General features: G+C 40.9%; 4 protein-coding genes across 5 annotated transcripts in view; 3 read left to right on the forward strand and 1 right to left on the reverse strand.

Annotated features, from left to right (window-relative positions):
* The first annotated feature begins 1,911 nt into the window (after positions 1-1,911).
* Positions 1,912-2,646, forward strand: LOC6496522. The gene is made up of 2 exons (XM_001961028.4): positions 1,912-2,110; positions 2,169-2,646. The coding sequence occupies exons 1-2, from the start codon at positions 1,918-1,920 to the stop codon at positions 2,597-2,599; spliced, it is 624 nt and encodes a 207-aa protein (XP_001961064.1). The 5' UTR covers positions 1,912-1,917; the 3' UTR covers positions 2,600-2,646.
* A 505-nt stretch (positions 2,647-3,151) lies between these two features.
* On the forward strand, positions 3,152-3,870 carry LOC26513653. Its single transcript, XM_014908438.3, has one exon. The coding sequence runs from the start codon at positions 3,237-3,239 to the stop codon at positions 3,822-3,824; it is 588 nt and encodes a 195-aa protein (XP_014763924.1). The 5' UTR covers positions 3,152-3,236; the 3' UTR covers positions 3,825-3,870.
* A 997-nt stretch (positions 3,871-4,867) lies between these two features.
* LOC6496523 lies at positions 4,868-10,126 on the forward strand. 2 transcript variants are annotated; one of them, XM_014908381.3, is made up of 6 exons: positions 4,868-5,689; positions 6,889-7,040; positions 7,151-7,242; positions 8,263-9,050; positions 9,169-9,236; positions 9,294-10,126. In XM_014908381.3, exons 1-6 carry the CDS (start codon positions 5,483-5,485, stop codon positions 9,379-9,381), a joined length of 1,395 nt encoding a protein of 464 aa, XP_014763867.1. In that variant the 5' UTR covers positions 4,868-5,482; the 3' UTR covers positions 9,382-10,126. The 2 variants fall into 2 exon arrangements, with proteins under 2 accessions (XP_014763867.1, XP_001961065.1); XM_001961029.4 differs by lacking the exons at positions 8,263-9,050; positions 9,169-9,236; positions 9,294-10,126 and adding exons at positions 7,359-7,531; positions 7,659-8,218 and having other exon boundaries at positions 4,888-5,689.
* An 891-nt stretch (positions 10,127-11,017) lies between these two features.
* The window catches only part of LOC6494059 (calcitonin gene-related peptide type 1 receptor), a 28,644-nt gene continuing 13,440 nt past the window's right edge, over positions 11,018-26,221 (reverse strand). Inside the window, 10 exon segments of the mRNA XM_032450367.2 lie at positions 11,018-12,165; positions 12,498-12,626; positions 15,755-15,878; positions 16,226-16,402; positions 16,708-16,934; positions 17,078-17,204; positions 18,152-18,243; positions 18,309-18,415; positions 20,452-20,568; positions 21,462-21,663. Of these exon segments, the coding sequence (XP_032306258.2) occupies positions 11,683-12,165; positions 12,498-12,626; positions 15,755-15,878; positions 16,226-16,402; positions 16,708-16,934; positions 17,078-17,204; positions 18,152-18,243; positions 18,309-18,415; positions 20,452-20,568; positions 21,462-21,624 (1,746 nt within the window). The 5' untranslated portion in view covers positions 21,625-21,663 and the 3' untranslated portion in view covers positions 11,018-11,682.

Here is a 26,221-nt window from a genome sequence, read left to right on the forward strand (position 1 = left end):
GCTTTAATTCACTCACCACCTTATGGGTTGCTATTTTTTGTATGCTATATGTACATAAATATTATTTTTTGTTTTATTTTTTTAGGGACACCAGGTGTCGGCTGATTTACATAAATGCTCTGCAGTGCTGGAGAGTGTAATTTGCATAGAAAGCACTGCAGCACTTGGAATGGATTTCAGGTCTTAATACTTTCCGTTTGATTGTCTTATTTGCGACGCTGTCCCGTGGCAGCGTGGAAATTGATTCAGCAAAATGCCAAATTGCTTTAAATTATGCATGAGGCTGCGACTTTATCATCTCTCCCTACTGTTCAGCCTTTGATGTTCCGGAGGACATCTGGGAATCATATTCAATAAGCCCTATCTGCTCCGAGGACTGAGGAACTTTTCGCTTTTTATGGCCGCCAATCCCCTTTGATGGCTGTTAAATAAATTTGTTTTCGATTCGGCTTGAGCACATGCCACGCCCAGTTTAATGCCGACTTCGGGTGAATAATAGTCGAACAGCCGTGTCCTGATGGGCTTTTAATAGCCAGGTAAACACTGGCGACAAAATAATTGCCCCTGGACATTCGTCAGCGTTTCCGCCGACGCACATGTCTTTTGGCCCAATTTCCCAGTCGGCTCACGTTTTTGGCCAAAAACCATAGGCCATGAAACCCGTTTGCTATTTATCATCTTGCCCAAAAAACTTTTCCCAGAATCCTTTTTTTCTGTTTGGCTCTTTTGTTTGTTTTCTGGCCTACAGAGCCGTCGTGCATTAAGTGGAATTTTCGGCTCAGTCGGCTTGAGTATCTAGTATCTGGGGTATCTGCTGTATCTCGTGGATACTTAAGAACTTGAACTTGAATTTGCCCGCCCGCTTGCTGCAATTACTCTAGCACGTTCCGCCCGGCGAAATTGTAATTTACGAGTGTTTCTTCAATAGGTCTTACACTGAGAGATTCCCAAAATATATATTTATTAAATTGCATCTTTTAGAGATTGTTGGTTTTTCAAAAACGAACAATAATCTTTGAGTTTCTGGGTTAGACCATTTAATTTTTTTATTATAATTTAGAGAGTAAACAAAATATTATTCTAAAAATTCTAGTGAAAAAATAAGACCTAATGAACTCCAAAATATTGTTTTGTGATTTCTCTCGAAGTGTTACTCACCATTTTGATTTTAGAAAATAAAAATATATATTTATTATTTATTATGTTTTATTATATATATATACAGTTGTACTTAAAGAAGAAAAATCAACTCAATCAGAAATTATATTTATTTAGATTTTGTACATTTATTCAAATAAAGATTATTTAGATAATCGAGTGCTTCGAAAATTATTATACTTATATAGTGACACCATAGATTTTTTAGAAAAATATATACACTTTAAACATAATCTGATATAATGTTTTTTTCTGTGCAAAACTTATTTACATGTTTTTTGTTGACTGGCTGTACTTTTGTTTTCATGCACTTCTGGAAACGCGTCGATAATTACAAATTGCGACTCGTCTTGATCTTTGATGATCCGCGACTCAGTCCGGCTTATCACTGGCTCTATTTACTTTGCTTTGCTCGCCAAGCAGGCAAAATGCAGAAGCATCGTAGTCCCTCAATTTGCTGTCATGAATTATGCAAGTCAAGTATGAAATCGCAATTGGCACTAACTCGGAAATTGCGCAGGAAAATTGGAGGGAGAGCTGCCAGCAAAGGGTAGAGTGTTGGATGAATACATAAGTTGAACTGAGATGCGATCTTTAATTATATTTGTGTCCATAATCACCTCGATTTCTATTTAGTTTGCTGAGGTTTCGTGGTGAACCTTTCCCATCAACGGGGATCAGTACTAAAGACCCACTTGACGCGATCGTTACAACCAAAGAGATTAAACATAAAGTATACGTATTCAAAGGACTTACAAAATGCAGAGATCCATCCTGCTGCTGCTCATTTCTGTCACAGCTCTCAGTGTGGCAGTTGCCCTTCCCTACACCTTGGATGAATTTTTCAATCAGAATCTGGAAGCGAGTTTGAACATGGACCTTGTAGAGAAGTCTGGAATCCGAAAACGAAATGCCCAGGATTCTAGCGGTTCCCACGAGGATCCTGAAGAAAGTGAGAAGTTTGTGAACATTTTTTAAATGTTTATATAACCAATATTCTGTCTTATCAGAGGCCAAGGGATCATCCGAGGAAAGCAAAGAAAAAGAGAATGCTCTAAAAAGAGTCAGACGGGGGGGTGACTCCAGCGCGGATTCCTCTGGCTCGTCCTCTGAGGAGAAGCACAAGGCGGCACAATCCAAAGCTGGCAAATCCGGTCAAGCTGGGGCAGCTGCTGCAGCTGGTGAAGGTGAGACTGAGACCACCACCCAGGCTGCTGAGGATGAGACCTCAGCCCCACCTAAAAGGCGAAGGCGAGATGTTTCCGAAGAGCATCACGAGCCAGAACTGAATCCTCAGGCGGAGAAGGAGCTGACCCAAGAGATGGAGGAGGCTATGGCTGCTCTGAAAAAGGACAAGGACTTAAGTATCGAGGATTATGCCCAGGGCTGTGAAGTCCAGGAAGTTAGTTCCTTGGAGACTAACGATGCCACATATGAATAATGGGATGATGATGTTAAAATAAAATTAAAATAAGAAATACCAAAGAATTAAATAAGAAAGTTTTTTAATTTAACCTTAGCCTTTGCACCGCAGTCCTGACCTACTAGACAGTTTCTTATCAAACTCAATAAACTTTCCAAGAAATAATAACTAAAGCTTAGTGCCATTAAAGCTTAAAGCCAGAGGACGAGTCAGGTGGTTTTCTTTCCAATATATATAATAAATATATAAAATATATTTATACTATAATTTATAATATATATAATACTATACAGTGCAAAAATGTTCTTCGCTTTAAAGTTCATTGGAATGAAAAAGTTTTAGTTCGAGAGAGATTTTGAATCCAGAGAAAGATTATAATAATTTATCATTTTTTTAAGTGTCTTTGAATTTCAATCAAACGTCTTAATGTTTTGGTTTCTTATCACTTCCGACTTGACAGAAGCTTTGTTTACATTTTAGTCTCTAAACACATAATCGCCGACAAGACGATAACGACAATGAATTTTGCTGGGGCTTCGTGCGGAACCTCTGTCGTCAGTTCCATTCAGTTTTAAAAAGCCACTCGCAGTGAATAGTTTCACTTGAAGACCCACAGAATATCATTATTCAGCAAGGATTTCTTCGGCCTCCAGTAATGGCTCGTTTTATATTCCAGTTTCTATTAGCAACTTTGATTGTGACAATAGCGAGTTCGGCATCCTATTCGCATGAGGAAACTGAAACAATCGATTTTGACCTGTATGACCAAACCGATAGTAGTCTTACGAAAAGATCTATAGCGTCCAGTATTTCTTCGGAGGACAATTCTTCGCCGGAGGAGGAAAAGGAAAAAACTAAGAAAACTCTGGTTGTTGAAAGTTCCATCGATTCAGATTCTGCGGAAGAGTCATCACCAAAGGTAGAGAAAATTCCCTTTCCTGAATATGGCTTTGATTCGGGTTCTGTGGAAGAATCATCACCAAAGGCTGAGAAAACTCCAAATGTTAAAAGTTCCAGTGACTCAGATTCTGCCGAAGTATCACAAAAATCTGAGGAAGAAGTCTCCCAGACAAGACGTCGTCGTTCAACCAATGATGTGAGATACAAAAACTTGGTAAACCTCGCCACAATTTGTCCCACAAAGAAACTGGAAAACTTGGAACAGGGCTCTTTCCTAGATGTCAAAATCGAAATTCGTGATATGTATAAAATTTGTAAAGATTTGCCAAATCGCCACCATTAATGTGAAGCTAAAATTAGAATTTAAATAAACTTTGTGAACTTTGAAATTTTCTTCTGTTGTTATTAATCAATTTGAGGAGGTCTTTGTGAGTTTAAGATTTGATTTATAAATGAATAATTTAAGAAAATAGTATAAAGAGGCACAAGAATATTAAAATATGTATTTAGTTTGAAAAATTTGAATAGATGAATGACTTATTTCCCAACTTTCGAAATTATTTTTCTCTCGAAGACTGTAAGTTTCCTTATTTATTAAAATAATAATTTTATATAATTTATTGTTTTGTCTTTATATATTTTTTGTAAGAGAAAGTAAGTCTCGTTTATTGGTTTATGAGCCATTTTGTATCCTGTCATTGACTTGTGTCATCTGCACTCTCCTTTTACAGCCATGTTTTGGTTTATTGGAAACTTTTTTGCACTTTTCTGCCACTGGCATCCTTTTTGTCTGTCTTCTGGTTGTCAGAACTTGTGTTTTGACTCTTTTTGTTGTTCTGGTGGCAGATAAGGCACGTTTTTGGCCAACAATCTCTTGTGGCCTGGCTAACAAAATCTGTTTGAGCACTATTCCATTCAGTGAGTTCCCTTCAGTGATAATCGAAATTTTTTCATCAGGTGTGGTGTATAGGCTTCCTCTCTGCATCCAGAATTCAAATTTTCCATTGTTGTTTGTTTTTTGACAGGCCTGTGAACTTGGCATGTTTGGCTTTAATACCGTATGGTTGATATGAGGAGGGTTGAACGAAAAAAAGAGTCCAACGACTGCCTGAAAAAATAAACTTGAAGAACAGATGGCTGGATTGGATCTAGTTCCCAAGCTTTGAATCGATTCCACATTATGTTGCACGAACAGCAGAAATAATGGTTATTAAGGCGACGCATAGCGTAATTTCGAGTGCAGCAAGAAAGTGCAACCGTTTCTGTGGCGGCACACTATCTAAAAAAAGGAAAACACAAAAAAATGGCTGAAAAAGAGCAAGATTCTGGGGAGAATGGAAGATTGAATGTGGCGGATGCAACAGCAGCAGCCACAAAGGCAAACTTCTCGAGAATTATTTTAGTTGGCCAAGTCGAGTGCAGTCGAGTGGAAGTGGAAAGCGAAAAATAACATTCAAAGGCCAAAGCTTTGAATTTCTTTTCCATAATTCTAATTTTGTATCCTGCCACCATACAGTGGTGGTCTTAATGAATTTAATTCTTCGCCGTTTAGCGTTTCTTTAAAATCATTCTGATATAAAAATTAATGAGTTTCTTATTGTGCAATTCGAGTGCTTTGATTATATAAGTCTCCACTAATTGCCCTGGCGTGGCAAGTTCGTGATAAAGTTGAAAATTTCAAAATTTGTGAAAAGTAAACAGCGCTGAGGTTCTATTGCTGAAAAGCCGGCAAAATACAAATAATATTTTTGCACTGGCGGAATTTTGACAGGAGAAAGGCAAACAAGCCATCGCCGTCAAGAAAAGAGCAACCGAAACTTTTGCCAGAAAATACAAAAAGCAAGAGTGCCGCCAGCAAGAGTGAAATTTATAAATAAAACCAGCGGATAGCAAGAGAGATACAGATACTAAAACCACTACAGACACAGATACAGATACAGATACACAAATATAGACACAATTACAGATTGAGATACAAAAGAGCGGAGGTAAACAAAAACGATGCCGGAGCCATTAGGATTGCTCTGGTCGACGCCGGAGACTAAGAAGAAGGCCCCCATTATCAAGGTGTCCTGCGGCATTGGCGATACGGACGGCTTTCCCGCCTTCGATGTGGACTCCGATGCCTATGCCTCCAAGGACGACACCAGGTGGGGTTTCCTTATCACCGGAGGGGCCGAGTTCCACATGCCGCTAACAGTCTTTCAGGTAAATTGGGAACCAAGACATCTGGCTGTAGTCACAACTTACAGGCAGTCCTCTTTAAAATTAGTCCTGTAAATGGGACTTTTGATTATGGTCGTATTTATCGTAGCACTACTGTAGCCATTCCACAAACTGCAACTGCGGTTTCGTCATTGTTTGCAATTTTTGCTCGCGGGCCAGAATAACAAACCCATCCACGACAACTTTGAATTCCAATTATCCTATGAGGAAGGCACAGGCAATGCAAATTATCCGCCTGCCACATAGAATCGAGTATTTTATTGTCTTGTGGCATCTGCACCTGCCACGCTCCGTCTTCTTGTTTTTCGAGATGTTTTCGCTCCCCCATGTAGTTCCCATTTGGCTCACTTCAGTCTCAAGTGAATGTACAATATTTGGGTTAGATTAGTTTTTCTTCGACGGAAGCCAAATACATACAGTGGGTGTCATGAGAGATAGTCCAAGAATCCCCAGAGTTTCATGAATTTATTTTGATATTTTTTATCAGAAAGTTCTCCTAAAGTTGTACAGAGATTTGTCGAATTTTGCAATTTAAGTTTTTGGGGATTATTTTCTAGTTTTTGTCTACAGTTCTAAACAAATAAATAGTCTATACTAAGCTCATTTCCATTTCCCTCAAAACTATTAGTATTGCTTTTGACTTTTGTGCAACATTTTACTTTTGACGTCTCGCGATGTCTTTTGAGAAAATATCAATTTTTGTTTAAATGGTTTTTGGGGCAAACTAGGAGAGAGTTTGATGAACTTTGCAAGTAATTAGTACCTAAAAAACTTAAAAAAATGTTAGGAAAAGATAAATTTAAAATTAAATAAATTAATAGCTTAGATAATCCTGAAGTCTATCATTTGTATAGTTCTATATTGATTTTTTTGTGGGGTATATGACAAGTCTATTTACTTTCCCGCCATTGTCTGTTTCAGTTTTTATTGTTTTTCATTATTTTCTTTCATTTTTTTTGAGAGCATCTCGTATTCTTGTCATCTGTATCTGTCGCTTGTGTTTCGCATATATCTATGTATCCGCTGAACCTAAACCCAAAGTACGCAGATATCCATTCAATTGCGCCTCGAGACTCGAATCGTGCGGTATCACGCGGAAAGTAAAAGGATTTTATTTGAAATTCTCTTGGTTTCGATTTCGGTTTCGATTTGAATCGGTTGACATCCTTGGGCCCTTGCAGGTGACCCCCGACGGTTTGGCCGACAAAGCGGGCATTCGCCTGGGCGACATCATACTCGAGATAAACGAGGAGGACGCCACGCAGCTGACACTGTCCCAGGCCCACGAGAGAATCAACGCCTCGCCCAAGAAGATACATTTCCTGCTGCGCAAGTAGGTTGCTGCCCCAGATATGCGCTCGGTGCGGTGTCTGGGATATTATTATTATATTCATTTTAAGGCTCTTAAACTTATGTAATGAAAAATTTACTGTGCCGTTGCAGCATGGAGGAGGATGATCCCACAGGTCAGTTTGAGGCCGGCGAGGAGAAGTCAATTGTGATGCGGGTTCCCAAGCCGCTGCCGCCACCTAGCGGTGAGTAGTTGCACTTCCATGCGGTTAACTGCAGTTGCATGTCCTTTTTACCCGTCACAGCCATATCCTTTTTCGTGTAACCTGAACTGACTGGGCTCTGTATCTTTTTGTTGTAGACTTCCACCCAACCCCCCTGCTTGGCTCGCGTTGTTGGCATCCGATAATGTGGCAAGACCCCCCGGAGCCGCCGAAGCCCAAGAAAAAGAAAACCAAAACCGAGCTGGACGACGAGGGCAACGAGGTGGTCATTGAGCTCAGCGAGGACGAGTCCTCCGACGAGGAAGAGCAGGTGATGAAGACAACCACACGATTGCATGCCAACAACTCTGCCACAGAAAGAATTAACCCAAAACTTTCCCACATTTCTTTTCTCCCGTATCCGTTCTTGTTCCGCTGGGTTCTGATCCTTGAACCAGGAGCTGCCCCACCATCGCATCGTACGGAACATCCGGCGCTTTTTCGCGGAGGTGGGCGATAACCAAGAGCTCCGCAGCAGCACCATCGAGAATATGCTCCTGGCCCTGCCCAGCGCCTCCAAGGCCAAATGAGGTGGTGCAGTGAGAGAAGGTCAAGGTTCCCAGTTAACCAGCTTAACCCCATGACAGCAGCGGGAGTTCCCTTCTTAACCTGCACTGAGAAAATAGAACTAACTTTTGAAGCACAAATACTCAGAGGCCTCCAGATCTAGTCAACCCCCTTTTGTAATTCCTCCCCTAAACTAATTTGTCATTGATAACTGTAAAAAAATTATATAAAAAAATGACTTTTATTTTATAAAAAGAAAAGAAAAATCTATTAAAATTTTTGTGTTAAATTTATTTACGTGGAAAAGTTACTTTTCTGGAATATACGATTTTTAGAGCAACTAATTAACTATTTACAGTGCATCGTTTATATAAATTTTAATATTTTGTGACTCTCTCTCTGTGTTTGTGGCTTTAATAAAAATCTAAAACAAGCCCCTTTAATATGTGAACCCTCTCCGAAATGCTTTTTCTTCGACCTGAATTTGCTTTTTAGGGCGCGTTCGAGCCAGTTCCATCGAAATGCGCCTCCTGGAAATGCAGCGAAAGCTTTCGGCCATCGCTGAAATACCAAAGATCCTGTCCTCTACTTTGGCCACCGTGTCGCAGAGCTTTGGCAGAATGAGCGAACTGGATCGGGAGGAGCAGGAGGAGGCCTGTGTGCAGCGAAAATTCTCATATGACGAGGATGCCCTTGACTATGAGCTGAGGGATGATGATGAACCGGCAGGTGACAGTGACAGTGACGAGGATGATTTGGTCCAGGTGAAGGATGACGAGGAGGAGGACGAGGTGGAGGCCAGCATTGAAGGTGGCAGGCAATCAAAGCTGCTGAAGGATGTCACGCCGGAATCGGATTATGCATCGGAAGCCAATTATCCGGCAAATGAGGCAAGTGATGACACAGAATCCGAGGATGAGACCGAGGGCAGTGCGGTATATTTCATAAAGCTGCCAGCGGCGTCAAAGACAGTGACTGTCGAAGACTCCGAGGCCTCGTCCTGCCCCTCGGATGTGGAAGATGTTGATGATGACAGCGATTTCTTGAGCACCACCTACACTTGGAATCTCCGCAATGTTCCCAAGTTGCGCATCAACGACACTGAGGCGGATGATGAAAAGGATGAGTTACAGGGATCATCTGAAAAGCTGGATAAGGATATGCCAGAGAAAAAGGAGCCCGTGGAGGTGGAGCATCTTCAGGTGGAGCAATCAAAGGTGCGCCCAGCCACGCCCACTCCACAGCCACCGCCTCAGGATTCTGCCAAGGGGCAGGCTGAAAAGGTAATGGAAATACACTTGGCAGAACATTTTTTAAAATTTTTTGAAAATTACATTTAGTGGAGATACGTTTAATATTTCATTGTTTTAAAGTAAAATTTATTAAACTTTATTTGTTTAGTTGCTGTTCCGATTGGACCGAATGGAGCGCTCCTGGCCCTGGGCAGACCGCGAGAAAATAATTTACAAGTAAGTTAAAAATATTTTTAAAGAACTAAACTTAAAAAAGAAAACAATATTTTTTAGGCAATCCACCTGCCATTTAGTGCCTCGCAAGCCTCTGGGTTTGGTGGGTCAGAGGATGCAGTTGCTGCTGAAGGATCGAAAGGAGTAAACCGTCTTGGAGGGCCCACCCGTGTTAAACAGTTCCTGCCATTAGCTTAAGTCCGACCTCATCGGGTGACATCAAGAAGGGGAAGTGTTGGGTGGAGTAGCCAACTTTTAATTGAGTTCATTATGCAAATACACAGGCGACAACGGCAGCAGCCCCAAACTCTGCCAGCACTTCAATTAAAAGCCGCACACCAGGGCGTATGAGAAACTCTATTCAAACACAACCTCCACCCTTTTTTCTCACTCTTGTAAAATTTTTAATTAAAGTGCACTTCTCAACGATGCCAAAAAATCACTGCCAGAGTCAGATTGAAGACAAACCCAAAACCCGAAAACCAAAACCAGACCAGACCAGTTCAGTCCAGGCAAGCAAATGGTCCCACAAGCACTCTTTGGCACTCGCCTTGGCCAGGTTTATGCATTATTTGTGACCCATCGCACCATAAATTCCAGCTGAAGGCCAACAGCAACGTGGACACAGTATCCCTTGCCTCGAAATAGTCTCAAAATAAATATTCTAAAAATTTTACTCATATTTCTGAAGAAGATTGTGGTCTGGGTCTGTCCTTTCTGATTCTCTCAAATCCCAATATAAACTTTGGCTCAAATAAAAGTTATTAGATTTTCACGGGACATCAATCAGGTTATTTCGTTTAATTGAAATTCAATCAGGATTTGGTATGACTTTCAATATTAGGTTTTAAGTCTTTTAACTGGAATGTTACCAATAAAATTATTTATTTATTATCTAGCCTTTCATTAAACTTTTAATGTGGGGGAACTGCAATGAAAAGCTTTTCAGTAAATGCTTTTTATTTCGAGATGTTTTCGTGAAAACCTCAACCAACCCGCAGAGGATTAAACAGCTCGTTTGCCAGTTGTTTTTGCCGCCTCGTTGGCTGATGGGGAAAGTTAACTCCTGATGAGTAATATCATCCTGGATCCTGGCCTGGCAGAAAACTACATAGGATCCATCCCCAATCCCCAGCTTTCGGGCGCGAATAATCTACAGAATTATGAGTGTGTCGTGTGTGGCATGGATGTACTTTCAACGTGTGAAGCTGCCACTTATCACACTCCCACTCACACACTTTGAATGCATAAAACATTGTGTGGAGCACAATGGGGCCGCTGTGCCGACACATGTGTCTGCCACACGACAAAACAACAACAGTAGGCCACTTTCACCCGCACTGTCAGTCAGCCAGGCATCCATTCCGCCACTTGCAGCAACATCATTAAAATCCCCACCGCCGGGAAATGGACAGTCCTCAATAAGTGTCCACAAATGTCGGCTTACTCTTGGCCTGGACTACTTTTTGGCCAAATATACTTACCTATTTTGAGCCAATTTGCTTAGAAGTTTTTGTTCATTTTCTAGCCAAGTAAGCACTGTAAAAGCCTTTCAAAAATTAAACAACAAATTTGCTAAATGGAATCCGGAAGCACCTGTTAACCCGGCCAAGGTCCATTGGGAGAACAGGCCTACCTTCAAATGGCATTCATTAAATGAGCATTAGATTCGGGCAGGTCCTGTTGTTGTCCTGACAGACAGCTGGCTCCTGGCTGTTTTAGAGTTGGCTAATTAGCAGAGCGTGGCGTTTAAGCCAAGAAATAACTTTAAAACTCTTGCCACATACATACATATAATTAAAATTTTATTACTTTCATAGACACACTAAAAGCGATTGCCACAAAGCTCAGCTTACCACAGCGAGAGAGACAGATTGAAGGGTTTAGAGTGAGAAGGGATTAGGAAGTAGTAAGTAGGGAGTAGGTAGTGGGGAGGTAGGAGAGAGTCAGAGGGCAAGTTTTATTTTTTTTTTGGGGGTTACACTTAACACTTAAGACAACAATGATATTTGATATCCACATAAATTCTTACATCCATAGGTACAATAAATATTAGGTTAGCCCCGTTTTCGGCCTTCAAGGTTCTAAATAAATTTCGCATTTTCATTTCTGGGAAAACAAAGAGGACTATTCTATCAAAACTTAACAATTAAATGCGAAAACATAACTGCGAAACTCATTTCACTCTTGCTGGCCAAGAATTTGTGATTTGGTAAGAAGAATTTTCATTTCTTCGGTAGATTAATTAATAATTAATTTCAACTCAGTTTTTGTGCCACTTGATAAGGAAAGAGTTTTGAAAATCTTTCAAGACTCCTGGCTACTATTGGTGGGGCTTATGCTTCCTTTTTTTTGGGGGGTTCTTGACCTGTTTTGGTTTCGGTTTCCGGTGCGGCTTAAACTATGAGATGTGTTGAGTGACTCGAAGGGGTTGCCTTTTGTTTTTGGCCTAAAGCGCCTCATCGGCCAAGTTCTGTTGGCCAGCCTGCTCCATTCGCACGATGACTGTGCCCCTACCGTTGGGATTGGAGCCTTCGGGGGATTCGGATGTGACTGCCTCTGATGCGACATCTTCCGCTATGGTTGTCATCAATGTGGCCTCCGCACCTGCCACGGGCCGTCCAACATCGGTAGCAACGCCAACGCCTCCGGCCCTACCAGAAGGCGCCTCCCGTTCCTGCATCAGTGGCTGACATTGTCGGGAGTTGTCGATGGTTTGGCGGCGTTTCAAAAACGGCATCCGGCTGCGCCACGAATCGAGGAAGTTCGTTGAACCGCCAAGGCTCTGGCTGCGAGATCTCAGCTGTTCCGGATGGTGTGGCTGCTGCTGGTGCAGCTGTTGGGAGGGGGCGGAGGAGGCGCGTCGCTTGGCCGACAGGTCCTTTAGTCATACCTTCTCCTCTCCTGGCAGTGGCGGTCCGCAGCGCACGAACTACAATCAAAAGAACTGAGAATTTGCTATCATGGTGGTTGGCAGGTTGGCAACGGTGCGTCGGCTTCTCTAACTTGTTTCTCAATTTTTTTTTACTATTTTTTTTATTGCATGCGATTAATGCGTATCAATAGGCCAATAGGTTGCAGTTGTGTGTGTGTGGGTGGGGGTGTAGAGGTGTGTGTGTGTCTAGTGCTAGTGCTGCATTACTCATACGCGCCGTAACCCGTGGTACCAAATTTAATAAAGGAGTGTCTAGTATTTTCAAGAGTGGAGAGGGTTGGGTTGGAAAGATAGAAAAAAGCATGTGAAGCTTTTAGTAGAAATCTTACCGAGACCTGAGTGGCTGTGTAGGAATTGGTCCGCGGCCGGTTGCTGAAGCACATCATCCGCCATTTGCGCTTCACTTGGGCAATCACCTCGCCATTGAAGAAACAGAACAAAGTGGCCACACACAGACCCTGAAAGAGAGCGAATATGAATAATAGAAAGAGACAGACTGAATTATCACTAAAGCTTATCGCAGTTGTACTTATTACAATGCCCATTATTATTGTCCTTTTTGTTTCTCTAGAAGAGGGTATAATGGTTATGCTATAACGGTCTGTTATGGTGTGCAAAATAGGGCTTTAATGTTAGGGAGAGGTAAGGATACAATAGGCCGATAAGCCTTTTTAGAATATCAAATTTAAACTGTCTGGAAAACTTTTTAAGAAACAAAATCTCGCCAAATTCATGACCAACCTTTGACCTATAAGAAAGCCCCAAAATCTACTAAAAGAGACTCCAAAGAAGAGTATTCGCAGCATTTACATGAAAATCCCTATGATTTTGTCTGGTTTGCCCCTCAGTTGGTCTTAATACAAAACATAATACAATTTTGCTTGTTCCTTTGGTTATAACCAACAATCCTACGTTCTGAGTCCTTCGTCCGGCGGCTCAATATTCATTTAGCCTGTCAGACGGCCACTTGAACCGGCCGAGAGCCAAGAGCCGTGAGCCGTGAGCCCCTGCTCTTGGCCCGACTCGACTCTTGGCCATTTGTCTTTTCCACTTTCTGGTTGATTGTCGCAGTCGGCATTTGTGTGGGCCGCACTTGGCTGTAAGCCCAAAAATTTATACACATATATATGTATATCCCTAAATATATATATTTTATGTATGGCTGGGTACGTGAACTGACTGCCGCTAGGATTTGTCGTTGGCACTTGGAGGGGCTTCGTTTGATTGCCGCCACACACGGAGGCCCATCATGGACTCAATCAGCCACAGTTGCCATTCAGTCATTCCTCTATTTATACCTCCATACCCTCATCATCGCGGCAATAGGGTTTTTTGCCTCTGAGCATATTGGAAATGAAAAACTTCCTGATTGATTGTCCAACTCAGGCTATTGGTTTGAAGTTAAATGATAACTATAATTTTCCAGCTTAAACCCATCTATGGTGTAAACTGTTTTGGGTGCTTCTACACCCAAAATCTATGAATATAAAAATAAAATGGAAAAAGGAAGGAAAAACAATTGTTATGTAAACCATTTCCATACTGCATAGTTTGTTGTTAGTTAGTTGTTATGGTTAGCACAGTGAGTTCCGGAATATACTTGACCACGGAAGAGATAACAAACACAAAATACATAATACACATGCCATACCCAGGACCCTTTGTGTGTCCTATTTTTCTGTTGTTTCTTCTTCCTATCTGGTCTGGCTCTGAAAGCTTCCTATTTGGCCATGTTTCTTTGTCTTTATGTTTTAAACACTTTTTAGCACTAGATTTACGACTTTTTGGCCAAAGCCATTTATTTTATTTACTCTAATTGCCAAGTCCTTTAATCCAGTTGAAAAATATTTGGTCCAACTAATAAGCTTAAGTAAAGCAATTAGAAAAGCAGAGGAATTTTCTCCAAGTTCTGGCAGTCCATTTAAATATTATGGCAAATTTTTGTTGACATCCTGCGACATTTGTTGTTTACCATTTTAGTCCTGATGCCAGGCGGAAGTTTTTAATTCAATCTCACTAAAACGTGTTTTGTCTCCACATCTCTCGAATCAAGTCCCCAAGCTCTATGCCAAAAAGGAAGCCCCGGAAAGGAGTACAGGGGGCGGGAAGGTCTCCTGGGAAATGTTCCTGGGAAGCTGACAAATGCCAATTGCAGTAAAATCTCTGATTCTGATGCTGATTCAGATTCAGGTTCTGACTTCTGGCTGAGCCACAAAAACAACCAAATAAATACGTTTACATGCATATAAATTTTCATTTTTGACTAAGTAGTTTCGGGATTTTTGCATATCCCCGTGCAGGAAATCTTTTACGACTGTCGACTTCATCACAGTGGCTGTCACAGTGGTTCTTGAGGGGAAAACTTTGCCTTCTCGAGCATGAAAAATAACAGGAAGGGAAAACAAAACAATAAACAAAAGTAAGCCAAGCTGGAATGACTTTAAAGTCCTTGCTCACAACTAAAAAATTTTCTTTCAATCGATTGTCATTGACGAAAGCGGCTCAGGATGAAGTGACTTTTGTGGTTCCATTCAGGAGCTCAACTGCAGCTTAGCCACACCCAGGAACATTTTATTTTATTTCCAGGATAATGGATTCCTTCTTTGTTTCATGCCAGTGGAGCATATTGAATTTATCAGGCAGTTTTCAGATACTTTTTGGCAGAGTTTCTAGAAGTTTGGATTGAATTTTTGATTAAAAGAAAAACTAAAAGAAAGATATGTACTAGATACCATTTATATATTCCTTTGAATGATATATTTTGAGATATATTTTGAATAAAAAATAGGACATTGCTTGCATTTGATGTTGGATTTGTTATTTAATTTAATAAATAAGCTTAGTTTCCTTTGATGTTTGAGCTGAAATGGCTAAATGTATGCAAATCAGCTAAGCTGCGACTGCCTGACATTTGCCAAGGCAACTGCCAGGGAGACTTTACCTTTCAGATACAAATGTATCTTGCAGATAAAACTTTTGCCACGGAAGACTGCCTTTGTCTTTAAGTTGGCCACAAACTGAGAGCACTGAGAATCCTGCTGCGACCATGACAAATATGTTAACTGACTGTAAATGCTGGTATATTGAGAATGACTTTTCTCGCTCCGGAGGATGGCAGGACGAGAGCATGCCAGGGGGACAAGCTCGAGTTGCTTTTACGAGCTTCGTACCGGAGTGCATTTCATGCTCAACTTCCCGCCGGGCAAATGTGAAGAAACCCACATATATTTCCTTTCCGCCGAGGGTGAACTTTGGCTCAATCCCGTCCAGCGTTTTAATAATATTGTTGCTTGGGGCGCGCACATTCCACATGGCGTGTATTTTCATTATTGATTCCGGAATGCAACCAATTTAATGAGCTGTCCAGTCGTCTGTCCTGGCATGTTCGTATTTCTTTGCTTATTTGCATTCCCCCTGATATATTACTTGTTTTTCCAGCACCTAGTGGCCCGACATCGACTAGGAACTAACATCATAACTTTTCAGCCAGCCCAGCGTCGTAAAGTGATTTTATGAAAGCGTGCAAAACAATGGCTGGCGAAACGAGAACGGCGCGCCGTTCTCTGGCAAAAAACATTTTACTTACTTGAAACGAGGCCGTAAATGCCGAGATGATTTCGTATGTATTCTCCCAGGGATGTCCGGGCGCAGGACGAAACGGCGTTACGATATACTGGAGGCCAAGCAGCGGCACGAGCAGCAGGGTAGCCCTAACAGGACGAAACAGGAGGTTGGGAGGTGTGGGTCTATAGTATATTATAAAATGCCTTGTTTTTTGTGCGCCCTGTGTATTAACATGCAAGTCAACGCTGCGTATGCGTAATTTAAAATGTAAAATGAACCAAACTTCCAAGTGCAAAGCGAATAAACAATAAAAGAGCTCTTTTCGGAAACAAAAACGAAAGCGAAAAGGCAGGAGAACGCTACGATAAATACAAGGGAAACAAAATATAATTACGCATTCGCCCCGTAGGCCCTTTGAGAGTTATCCGTTATGGCTTAAAAAACAGGCTCCCTGGCGGTACAAAGGTAGTGGGGATGGTACTGAAAAACTTACCGGAATGCCTGCAGGACAGTGCGAGATGGACCACAGCTGCCCTGTATACTGGCCGGAGCATTCAACTTCAGCAGGACAACGCGTACAATGTTGCACAGGAACAGGAGGTTGAGGAACATCGAGATACAAACGGGCACCACCAGAATGTTGTCGTAGTCGGTGGGGCTCATCCAACAGCTGCAGGAATGGGAAATGAGGAGATGGTTGAGTGGCGGCAGAGTGATTCGATTAGCATTTGCCAAATGGCAGGACAATGTGCAGAGAATGTATCCTGCCATCACACACAGAGATTAACATTTTTTTTTTTGAGATCACTATTTAAGAAAGCTGTATCTTGGCTGTATCAAAAGGAATTCGATTCTTTGACGGATTATCTCAAAGATTATATCAAAGATTGGTAGGTTTCTTCCCAATTAAGGTGCATTTTAATTTAAAAGTAATTTTTCCCTGAGTGTAACATTCCCCATTCATTATTCACTTACTGCATATTTTGCTCGGGAGTGCCTCCAAGTCCCCGGGCCATACTGTAGACGAATATGACGACGGCCGGCGAGCCCCAGCCGAAGGCGATGAGCCATTTCACCAATCGCTTCTCAGATATGAACGCGGCCACCAGGACGGTGTGCAAGTAGAATCCTTCGCAGAGCATCCACGAATAGTTGGAGAGGAGAAAGTAGTGAAGCTTGATGTGCAGGGCCACGCATCGCATCTGGAATGTTAATGCAATGCAGTTCAAAAATCAAAAAGCAGAGACGGGGGAACGGAAAACAGAAATCAGCAATCAGAAACCAGATACCGGAAATGAAAGTTGATCTAACACTCGTTACGTATACGTCACGTGTGCCCACTTACCGGACTCTGATGGAGGAGCTCCGTGTCGGGCATGACCAGCAGATACCAGATGAGCCACAACGAGTTGTTGGCCGCAAACGAGGCAAACAGATTCATGTGGAGGGTGATGCGGGCGCACTTCAGGGACCTGTGGAAGGAATTCAGGATATGCAAACGGCATAAATTTCTGGGCCACAATTCGTCGGCAAGGAATGCTATTGGCTGAGAAATGCAAGGCATTGCGGTTGACGAATTTGCATTTCAGCGCCAAAAGGGCAAGGGTTGTGTTTGGTTTGAATAATAAAGGAATATTTTTTATAATAAATATTTTATGGAGATAATTAAAGGATATCACTGAGATTTAAGATATCCCCAGTTAAAAAGCTGCCTATCTTCATAAACTTGTCTTTAATCAAAGCCAGGCAAAACCCAACTGTCCATCTTTAAACAAATTAAATGAGAATTTAAATTGAAATTCTTGGCTATTTTCATTCGAGCTTAGTTTGAATTGTGTTCAAGTGTCGTGTGGGGTTGACTCACTCACTCGGACACGCTGCTTTGTCATTAAACTTTTAATTATCCACTTTCTTTTTTGTTTGTTAGGGAAAACCAAATTCCCACACGTCTGTAACCCTGTTTTATTTGCCTCTGGGTCACAAATTTAAACTCATCCTGCCAGCTCTATCCCTATCTCTACCTCTAGTGATATACCGGTCTCTATCCCACTGACAATAAACAAACCGAGAGCACTAATTGGTCTGCAGGCACTGGGAAATTAATCGATATCCTGCTTGAGGAAGCCAACTCAGACTGAATTGTGTCGGTTTGATGGACTGCGAGATGGGATGAAAGTGCGGAGGAAGTGGAAAAAATAAGACAAAGTATTTTCTCATTTCCGGCGTCAATTGTGCGGCATTAAGTTAGTGAGTGCAATAAGCATTTTGGGCCATATCTCGCAGGCTGCCGAGCCAGTTGATTAAGCCGTTTGACATTCCAGTAGTTTTTTTTTTGGCGCCAACCGAGCGATTCTCCATGGCTGCTCCCAGGGATTAAGGGCTAAGAGAATGGCCGGCACAGATGAAGGAATCGACTTACTTGAAATAACCCAATATGGCCAACGACAGCAGGATGGCCAGCAGCGAGATGCCGTAGCCAATCTCGTAGATCAGATTCACATTGTGCTTCCACTATATATTGGAAAGGAAGGAGTAAACGATTAATAGTTAGTCTTGGCCCGTGTGGATAGCCTTACCTCGAGGTCATCGAGATTTACGCAGGTTGTGTAATTGGACCAGGTTTTGTTGGTCAACGGATGTTTGAACCACTCGCCCTCGATTCCGCACTCCTTGTGGGCATATCCTGTTGGTAATAGATGGATTTTATTGTTCAGATATATGGTTAATTTATTTTATCTATTTTTTCACGCTTTTAAGACTTTAATTATGTAATAATAATTAATTTCAGAAACCCAAAATCCCGGCAGCCAATTTGAAATGCAAATATTTACCCAAACTAAATAAATGCGATTTTATGATTGACACTTGGACAAATATTGTGAAGCATTGTGCGTTGTGGTCGATGCATTTAATTGTATTAGCCATTATTTATTGCATATGCCACCAAGTTAACCGCAATCCATTTGTTGTGGCAGGAATTTAAAAATAAAACCATTTGTTTGAGTGGCATAATGGCTGGTGTTATTGTGAAAGTTTTCATTGAAGCCAAATCAAACCGAAAGTCATGACAAAAACTTGGTTTCTTGCTTGTGGCATGTCGAGTGTTGTTCGATTCCGAATTACCGACTTTTCTGGCTGCAGTTGTTCGAGTGGCACTTTTTGCTGGAATTGTTGAGAAAGTGCAGGAAATCGAAATTGCTGCATTTTTTTCAGCACAGGTAAGGAAGGTTTTCCTGCTCCCTTTCGTTACTTCTGGCTTTTGTGGACGACGATCTTTCCCAGAACCCATTTATCGCCTTTTGGCACGCAGACGGATAAAATCACGTATACGCTCTGTGTGGCAGATAAGTAGCCGGCTGGGGGTTGCCAGCGGAAGGAGTGGAATCGGGCGGGGCACACCACACCGACATCCGCCGACCGGAAGTGCCATAAAAGTTAATGGCGGCGCAGTGCCAAAGCACATAATCTTGTACAAGCTGGCGGCGACCCCGAAAGGAGCAAAAAAATAACAAAAAAGAAAGGATGGTGGTTGGGGGGTTGGTGGCACCACAAGCTAAATGTAGTGAAAGTAGCACTTTCTTGGCCCTTGCCCTCGTTGTTTTTGTCATAACAAAAAAAGTCATTCAACTTTCGCCATTTTCGCCGTCGTTGTCCTGGTCAGGGCTTAAGCTGTGGCATGTCGCCTTGCCCCATATTGCATACGCTCCCTCCCCATTAATGCAAATTGGCATGCAGCGCACGGCGAATGATTTATTCCATAAATTGCCTCAAATATTTATACACTCGTTTCAATTTATTTTAGCTGATATTCTATGCGCCCGTAATATTTGCTTTAATGCTGGAGTTAATCAGCATTTGAAATGCGTGAAGCATAAATTTTGCATAATTAATTGGTTTTTGTTCTGCCCCCGAAAGGGAGTTCAATTGAAATGTTTTATTAATTCAAAATGCCCTCGTCTGATAATTACGTATTAAATGATGCACATTGTGCGCCAAATGGATGAGTTTTTGTTATTTATTCGAATTATTAGAAGTGTTGAGGTTCCCACTAATGATGCAACAATGAGTTGACAAAGCTTTTTCATTCATTCACTTTTTGTGGCATCACCAACACCTTGACGAGCCAACTATAATTAATTATTTTCATATTTTATCTTTCCATTTCGATGACAATTCTTTAAGCCCGATTCTCTTCAATTTAAACATCAGTCATCTCTGCCCCGAGGCCCCAGCCATTTGGCCTTGTTTTTTAACAAAACTCTGCAAATTGCGTCAAATCAGCTGAAAACATTTCAGCATTTTATGGAGAGCCTTTCAAGGAGCCAGAGATCCTTGCTACCTGCGTGGTTTTCTGAATATTTTATGTTTCCATACGACATGAAATCAAAGCATAAACATAACAACTTTCCGATTGATTTGGTCTGGCTGGGAGTGTATTCCCCTCCGTTTATTTATGTATACGTATGTATAACGAGGAGCCAGGGGATGAGGCCAATTAGAGGGTAGCCTCTTACCAAGCCCCCTACAACACATTTCCCTTTCGGCCAAAAACACACACACGCTTACCACCCCGCCAAGGGAGGTTGTTGTGTTCTTTTTTCGTGTCATATGCAGAGATCCCAGAGTGCTGACCCCAAAAACGGATGTTGCTTTGTGGAATTTAATAAACAATTCAGCGCCAGCTCCAGCTCCACTGCCAGCCACTGTTACTCCACTTACTTGCTGGATCGAATCCCGTGATGAAGTCCGGACAGAGCTCGTAAGCGGAAGTGCCGGCGGCCGTATCCGGCCAACAAAGCCAGCCATCAAAGGTGCCGGCGCAGTAGGGCCCGTCTCCTGTTTATTGGTGGAGAAACGCAAAAAAAGAACGTGAATACAAGGGAATGGTAGCAATTTAAACTTATTCATGCATAATGGCCGCCGAAATTGCAGTTGGCCTGGCCAGAGCCACGGGAGAAAAAACCATAGTGCTGCCAGGTTCTCATTAGTTTTTATTGAAGTTTCGCGAAAAAATAGTAACGAGTTGCGCAGTCTTTTTAAATTAATAATCTTTTGGAAAAATCTAAAGGGAAAACTAAAAATGCAATTCAAAATTGGTTATCTCGAAGGAAAAAAATTTTAAAACGAGTTTTAAGTTAAATATTTTTATTAAATATGGCGCTATTCAAAGCTCGAAGCTACTGGCGACACTACTACTGGTTCACTATTCCTTAATCGGATGTAAATTGGCAGAGCTATGGCTACAGGAAGCGAGCAAGGTGGCGAAATTTGTAAATCCCATTTCATAGGGAAGCCTCTTGAAAAAACTAGTTTTAAGCAATATTCTGAATGAGAATTGGCGCTACTAGAAGCGCTGATGTCAAAAAATTGTAAATTGGCAGAGCTATGAATACCGAAAGCGGGAAAACTCAATATTCTGTTTTCATAATTAGTTTATTTTTAAGGTTTTGAAAGAGAACGTAAAATATGTCAATAAGGCAAATAGAAAAGTTTATTGATCTAAGGGTTCTTAGTAAAAATACTGTGTCTGCTTCCTAATACAATAAAAATTATTAAAAAAAGGTTAATGATATGTTTTTTTAAAAAGGATTGGTTTTATTTTTTAAGTAATTTTATGAAATCTTTATATTCTTTTGTTTTTTGGTATTCTCTTGTTAAGTTTTTATTCCCTATAGTTTTTTCTCCGTGTAAATACAACCATTAAGAAGAGGGAGGTAAAATGAACTTACCCTCCAGATGTCCGCTGCCATTTAGCCTCGCTTCGCAGGCTGCGCGTAATGCATCGAAGTCCGGACCGCTTTCCGCGGCACTTTCGGCAATTGCAACGGCTGCCGAATTGCTGGTACTGGTGGTGGTGCCACTAAAGCTGCTGTTGCTGCTCTGGTCACCCATGGTTCAGAGTCCTGAGTCCTGCAGCAGGAGCTGCGTCAGCTGAAATGCGGCAAATAAGTTTCGTTAGTCAATCAAATTGGTTTTGGAAAGCTCATAAATGTGGGCAGATGTGGGAGAATGTGTCAGGATGTGTGGGCCTTTTGCCTTCCCAAAAGTATTTTCCGATTTACGGTCTGTTTGAAAGGGAACTTAATTGGTTTTCCAACAGCTTGCCCCGCAAAACCATTGCACTTTGTAACAGACTGTTAAAGTTGTAATGGCGGGAATAATTGCAATCAATGTGTGTGATTTATTTTTTGGTTGAGGTTGGAAAATAAGCAATTTAATTAAACCCTAAAAGGGTTCTCCATCCACTCCCTTTTATTATCAAAAATTTATTATAGTATATACCATAAACTGGAAAGAAAAACTCTATGCACAAGTGAGGTGTTATCTATTTGTGTCCCTAAAAATATTCACCTGTTCTTGGAAAGACAAATATTTGTGTTGTTTTTTGTTCCAATTGCTTTTGTTTTGTACATCCAACTTGCAACAAGAAATGGTCAGCTGCAAAGACAAAACACTCGCATATTTTTCCGATTCCAAATATGGAAAATCGAACACACAGAACCTTACGAAGCAAAAGGACAAATTGCGGTTGAGTGCAATGAAATGGAAGTTCAACAGCATTGGGGCATGTCAGGTGGAAAGAACTGTGCGGTTGCACCCCAGATTTGGGTTTTAGTAATCTTATCGTTTAGGCAAATCGGTAAATGCACTTCAATTTGTCAAACTACTGTAACTCACATCGACAAAAGGAATTTAAACCCTAATCATCCTTAAAATGAATAAAATGGCATAACATTGCTTGATATTTTTAAGGATACCCTTTTTTAGACTCCACAGATTTTCTTTCAGTGCCTTTGGCAAGGCAAAAAGTACCATGAAAATGAACAACATAAAATCTAGGATTGCAAATTGGTTGTGCTGCTAAAAGGGAAATCGACCGTGGGTGGGGTAATGGCTGAATGCATTCTGTGTGTGCACAACACTTCTGCACGCACTCTTGTTATGCTGACAACCGACTACCATGTTTGCTTTTCGAGTGTTTGTTCCACTTGTGCGTGTAGTACGTAGTACTACTGTGTTCTCCACTTTGCTTCATGCTTGTGTAATAATAATACAAGTTTTATATTTATTGCACAAATTACACGAAATCGCCCGACATCACTCAGGCGCTCGAGTTCGGGCTTAAACCAGCTCAGCTCGGCTCTGTTTCTTTTGATTTTTTTTGAGACAACCTCGATTTTGTTAAGCTCATCTCGCAGAAATTGGGTTTAATGCCTAAGCTGAGCAGACAAATTTGGTTATTAACTGGCCATACATACTCATAAAACTGATTTGGCGAGGCAAGAGGGACTGAGGGCCACTTAAATTTTACGATGTCTCGGTACAAACTTGCCCATAAATCGCCGACATTGAACCTGAACCTGGCGAGGCAACCTCCATTGAATAAATAAGCGATTTAGTGTCAATAGTGGGAGAATGGAAAATAGTTAGTACCTTTAGATAGGTAAAGATTTGGCTACAAGGGAGCTACAGTTCTTTTTTCAGAGACTGTACCTTAATATAGTTAGGGTATAAAGAAAAGTCTTAAAGTCATAAAGTCTTTCTCTCGATGCTTACACTTTTTATATTTTATAATAAATTTTTATTAAATTCATCACCTTTTTTTATGTTTTGTGGTTATGAATTTAAAAGAATCCATTTGCTTGGCTTTGCTGTTGAAATTTTTGTGTTGCCTACTTTCTAGCGTTGGCTTAAATGTATTAGAAGCTCTTAATGCGCCTACATGTGAAATGAGGCTTCTCCTGACTTCCTACCCCCTCCTCCTAACCACCCCCTGCCAGATTTACCTCCCTGGCACCCTCTAACCCCCCTTCCAATCGGCTAATAAAAATATTTTTACGACAACGCGCGAAACTCACGCAAAACGTTGGCAATAACAGAAATTAGCAATAAAAGCGTGAGGAAAGTGCCATAGGCGAAAAGTAGCCAGAAAAAAAGTTGGCACAGTAAAGAGGGCCAAAACAGAGGGCGGCAGGGCGTGGCAGTGGCAGTGGCAGGAGGAGCAGCTGTGATGTGTTAAACAAGCTTGACTTGACTTTGGCAGCCCTGCGCTAATGCCCTCGATGTCAGGGATCCTTATATTGCATTTGATAAAAACGAACGGGAGGAAACTTCAATAAAAGTCGGGCCGGGAGCCGGGTGGGGGCTGGCTATAGGAAATTGGGAGGGGTGTAGGTGGGGGAGGGGCGGCAGATCGGTCGGAAAACATAAAACTGGGAAATGTATTTGACTTTGTAGCCGAGTATGGGGACGGTACATGTGTAAGGCGTCTATTTTAGCACTCAGCACTGAAGTGGTGGCCCAGGGACATTACTCCTACAAAGGGACTCCTAGGTACCCCACACTTCTAATTCCATATAATCAAATACACTGAAAAAAATATAAATTTTTTTAATCTCAATTAATTTAGATTTTTTTCAAAAATTATAAATGTATTTTCGAAAATGTTGTTTGGAAATTGTTTTTTTTTTACGAAAACTTATACAACTGTCTCATAACTATATAAAAGTAATAGGGTAACTCATCAAATCTCTTAGTTTATTTATTAATCAATGTTTTAATAAATATATATTAATTAAATAGTTATTATTTACTTGTTTCTAATATATGTATAGAGATATATATTTAAAATTCTCTCAAAATAATATTCTTAAAATCTAAATCCACCCCTGTCTTTTGAGAACCACAATATATTTTTCCAAGTGAAATTTTACCGCCTTTCTAGTCAAAACTTCTGAATGAAATGTTTTCTGTTTTGAATCAAACACGACAAAAAACCTCGATGTATTAAAAAACTTAACCAAGCGAAATTGTGCCGTGCATCTGTCAAAATGTTTTCGATGGCGTTTCGCTTGGGTTTTTGTTTGGGTTTTTATATTGGAATTTCTGCGTTCCCATGACGTATGAGTAATGAAAATGTTTGTTCGCCGATTTCCAATTCGCTGGCTGTCAGAATGAAAACTGCAGAATCAAACCTGGGTTTTAGTGGCACGTTACCCGGTGGCACGAGACGAACGTGCAACAAACCCCGCGAGTTGTTTATCTTCATTCCCCGTTCAGATGAAAGGCGTCCCTTGGTTTTTTGTTCAATGTTGGTGCAGAAATTTATTAGGCGCATAAATCATGCAACGATGTCTGCACCAGCTCTTCCCACCCACTCCCTGATTTATGGATGATTTTCTTTAAAAATTTCGTTGGCTTTTTAAGCAAAACAATGGCATCAATTATAGAATGTGGTATAAGAGTGGGTAGTGGTTGGATGGGTGCAATTAATATCGCCATGAATTGTATGCTAACTTGAAAGAATCGAAGGGCTATAAATAATACATGTTGTGCTTAAACAGATTGGCTAAAATCGAAAGCCATTTCAACGGAATTTCATACATTTTATAGAGTGCTGGTGGGCTGAGAGGGATTTGTTGAATGGCCCTTTTAAATTGTTTAAATTACCCTTTCACTGGCCAGCTCGGCTCGGCTAAAACAATATTCCTGCTACTGGTTTAAAAGCCATGGCTGAAACGGGTTTTGACCCTGTTTCTGCAAACAGTGGGATTTCATTTGGATTTCGCTGAATGCTGATGCATTCAATCGTTTCTCTGCAAAAAGCAAAAAATCGAACGACAGAGCATAAAGGACAATTTATGAGTTTTCAATTTCACTTGCTTCTCGGGATTACATGGGCGAAACTGCGCCCTGGAATTACAAATAAAAACCCAATTTATTGAAGAGAATTTATTTACTGTTTACCACCGATGGCAAATGGTCTCTGGGATGACAAGCTGCGACTCAAGGCTTAAAACGGAAAACCATTAATGATTCATTGGTTGAAAATGAAGAAGAGGATTAAAAACATATAAGGACATGATATAATTGATTTTATCGTCTATATGATACCTGGTACTTGGTACTCCTCTGGACTACTCCACTCTAAGGTCTTATGTTAGAGTTCTAAAAATGTTTTTTGTTATATTTAACTAACCTTTAAAAAATTATATTCTTAGGGTGGTTTGGAAGAATCCACTGAAAAAAAAGGAAATTAGGAAAACAAAAACAAATAAACCGATTTGGCCGAATTTTCGTCATATAATATATTTTCCATTCAAAAATCTTTTCAGAAAAAACTACAAAAAGATTTCGGAATTTGTTGATACTAAATGAAATACAATACTTTACATACTTTATGCCTTCCTGCCTTCAAAAAGTAAATGTTGTTCGCTGTGAAAATTTTCCACTTAGCAAGTAAGTAACATTCTTGAATTTATTCATTTCATGATCACCCAATAATGTCAGACATTCGTTTCGTTGAAGCAAGGAATTTATTCAGAAGGAGAAATTGGAATCGCTTTGTGCCCAGGCAGTCTGAATTGTGTCCGTTTAAGTTGGCCATTCAAATCGCATTTTGTCATCCGGCCAAGACATTCCGCACATTCCGGGCCACATTCCAGCGACTCAGGAGGGGAATATGTATCATAACCAAGAACCTTTTGTT

This window comes from Drosophila ananassae, chromosome 3L (assembly GCF_017639315.1).
Source record: "Drosophila ananassae strain 14024-0371.13 chromosome 3L, ASM1763931v2, whole genome shotgun sequence".
In the NCBI taxonomy this organism is placed as follows: domain Eukaryota; kingdom Metazoa; phylum Arthropoda; class Insecta; order Diptera; family Drosophilidae; genus Drosophila; species Drosophila ananassae.

Excerpts from the sequence above, each read along its gene's own strand:
- LOC6496522 (XM_001961028.4), top strand. The coding sequence starts at position 1,918 with ATGCAGAGATCCATCCTGCTGCTGCTCATTTCTGTCACAGCTCTCAGT. Across the intron at positions 2,111-2,168 it reads CCACGAGGATCCTGAAGAAA|AGGCCAAGGGATCATCCGAG; the intron begins GTGAGAAGTTTG and ends CTGTCTTATCAG.
- LOC26513653 (XM_014908438.3), top strand. The coding sequence starts at position 3,237 with ATGGCTCGTTTTATATTCCAGTTTCTATTAGCAACTTTGATTGTGACA.
- LOC6496523 (XM_014908381.3), top strand. The coding sequence starts at position 5,483 with ATGCCGGAGCCATTAGGATTGCTCTGGTCGACGCCGGAGACTAAGAAG. Across the intron at positions 9,051-9,168 it reads CCAAGGGGCAGGCTGAAAAG|TTGCTGTTCCGATTGGACCG; the intron begins GTAATGGAAATA and ends TTATTTGTTTAG. Across the intron at positions 9,237-9,293 it reads CGCGAGAAAATAATTTACAA|GCAATCCACCTGCCATTTAG; the intron begins GTAAGTTAAAAA and ends AATATTTTTTAG.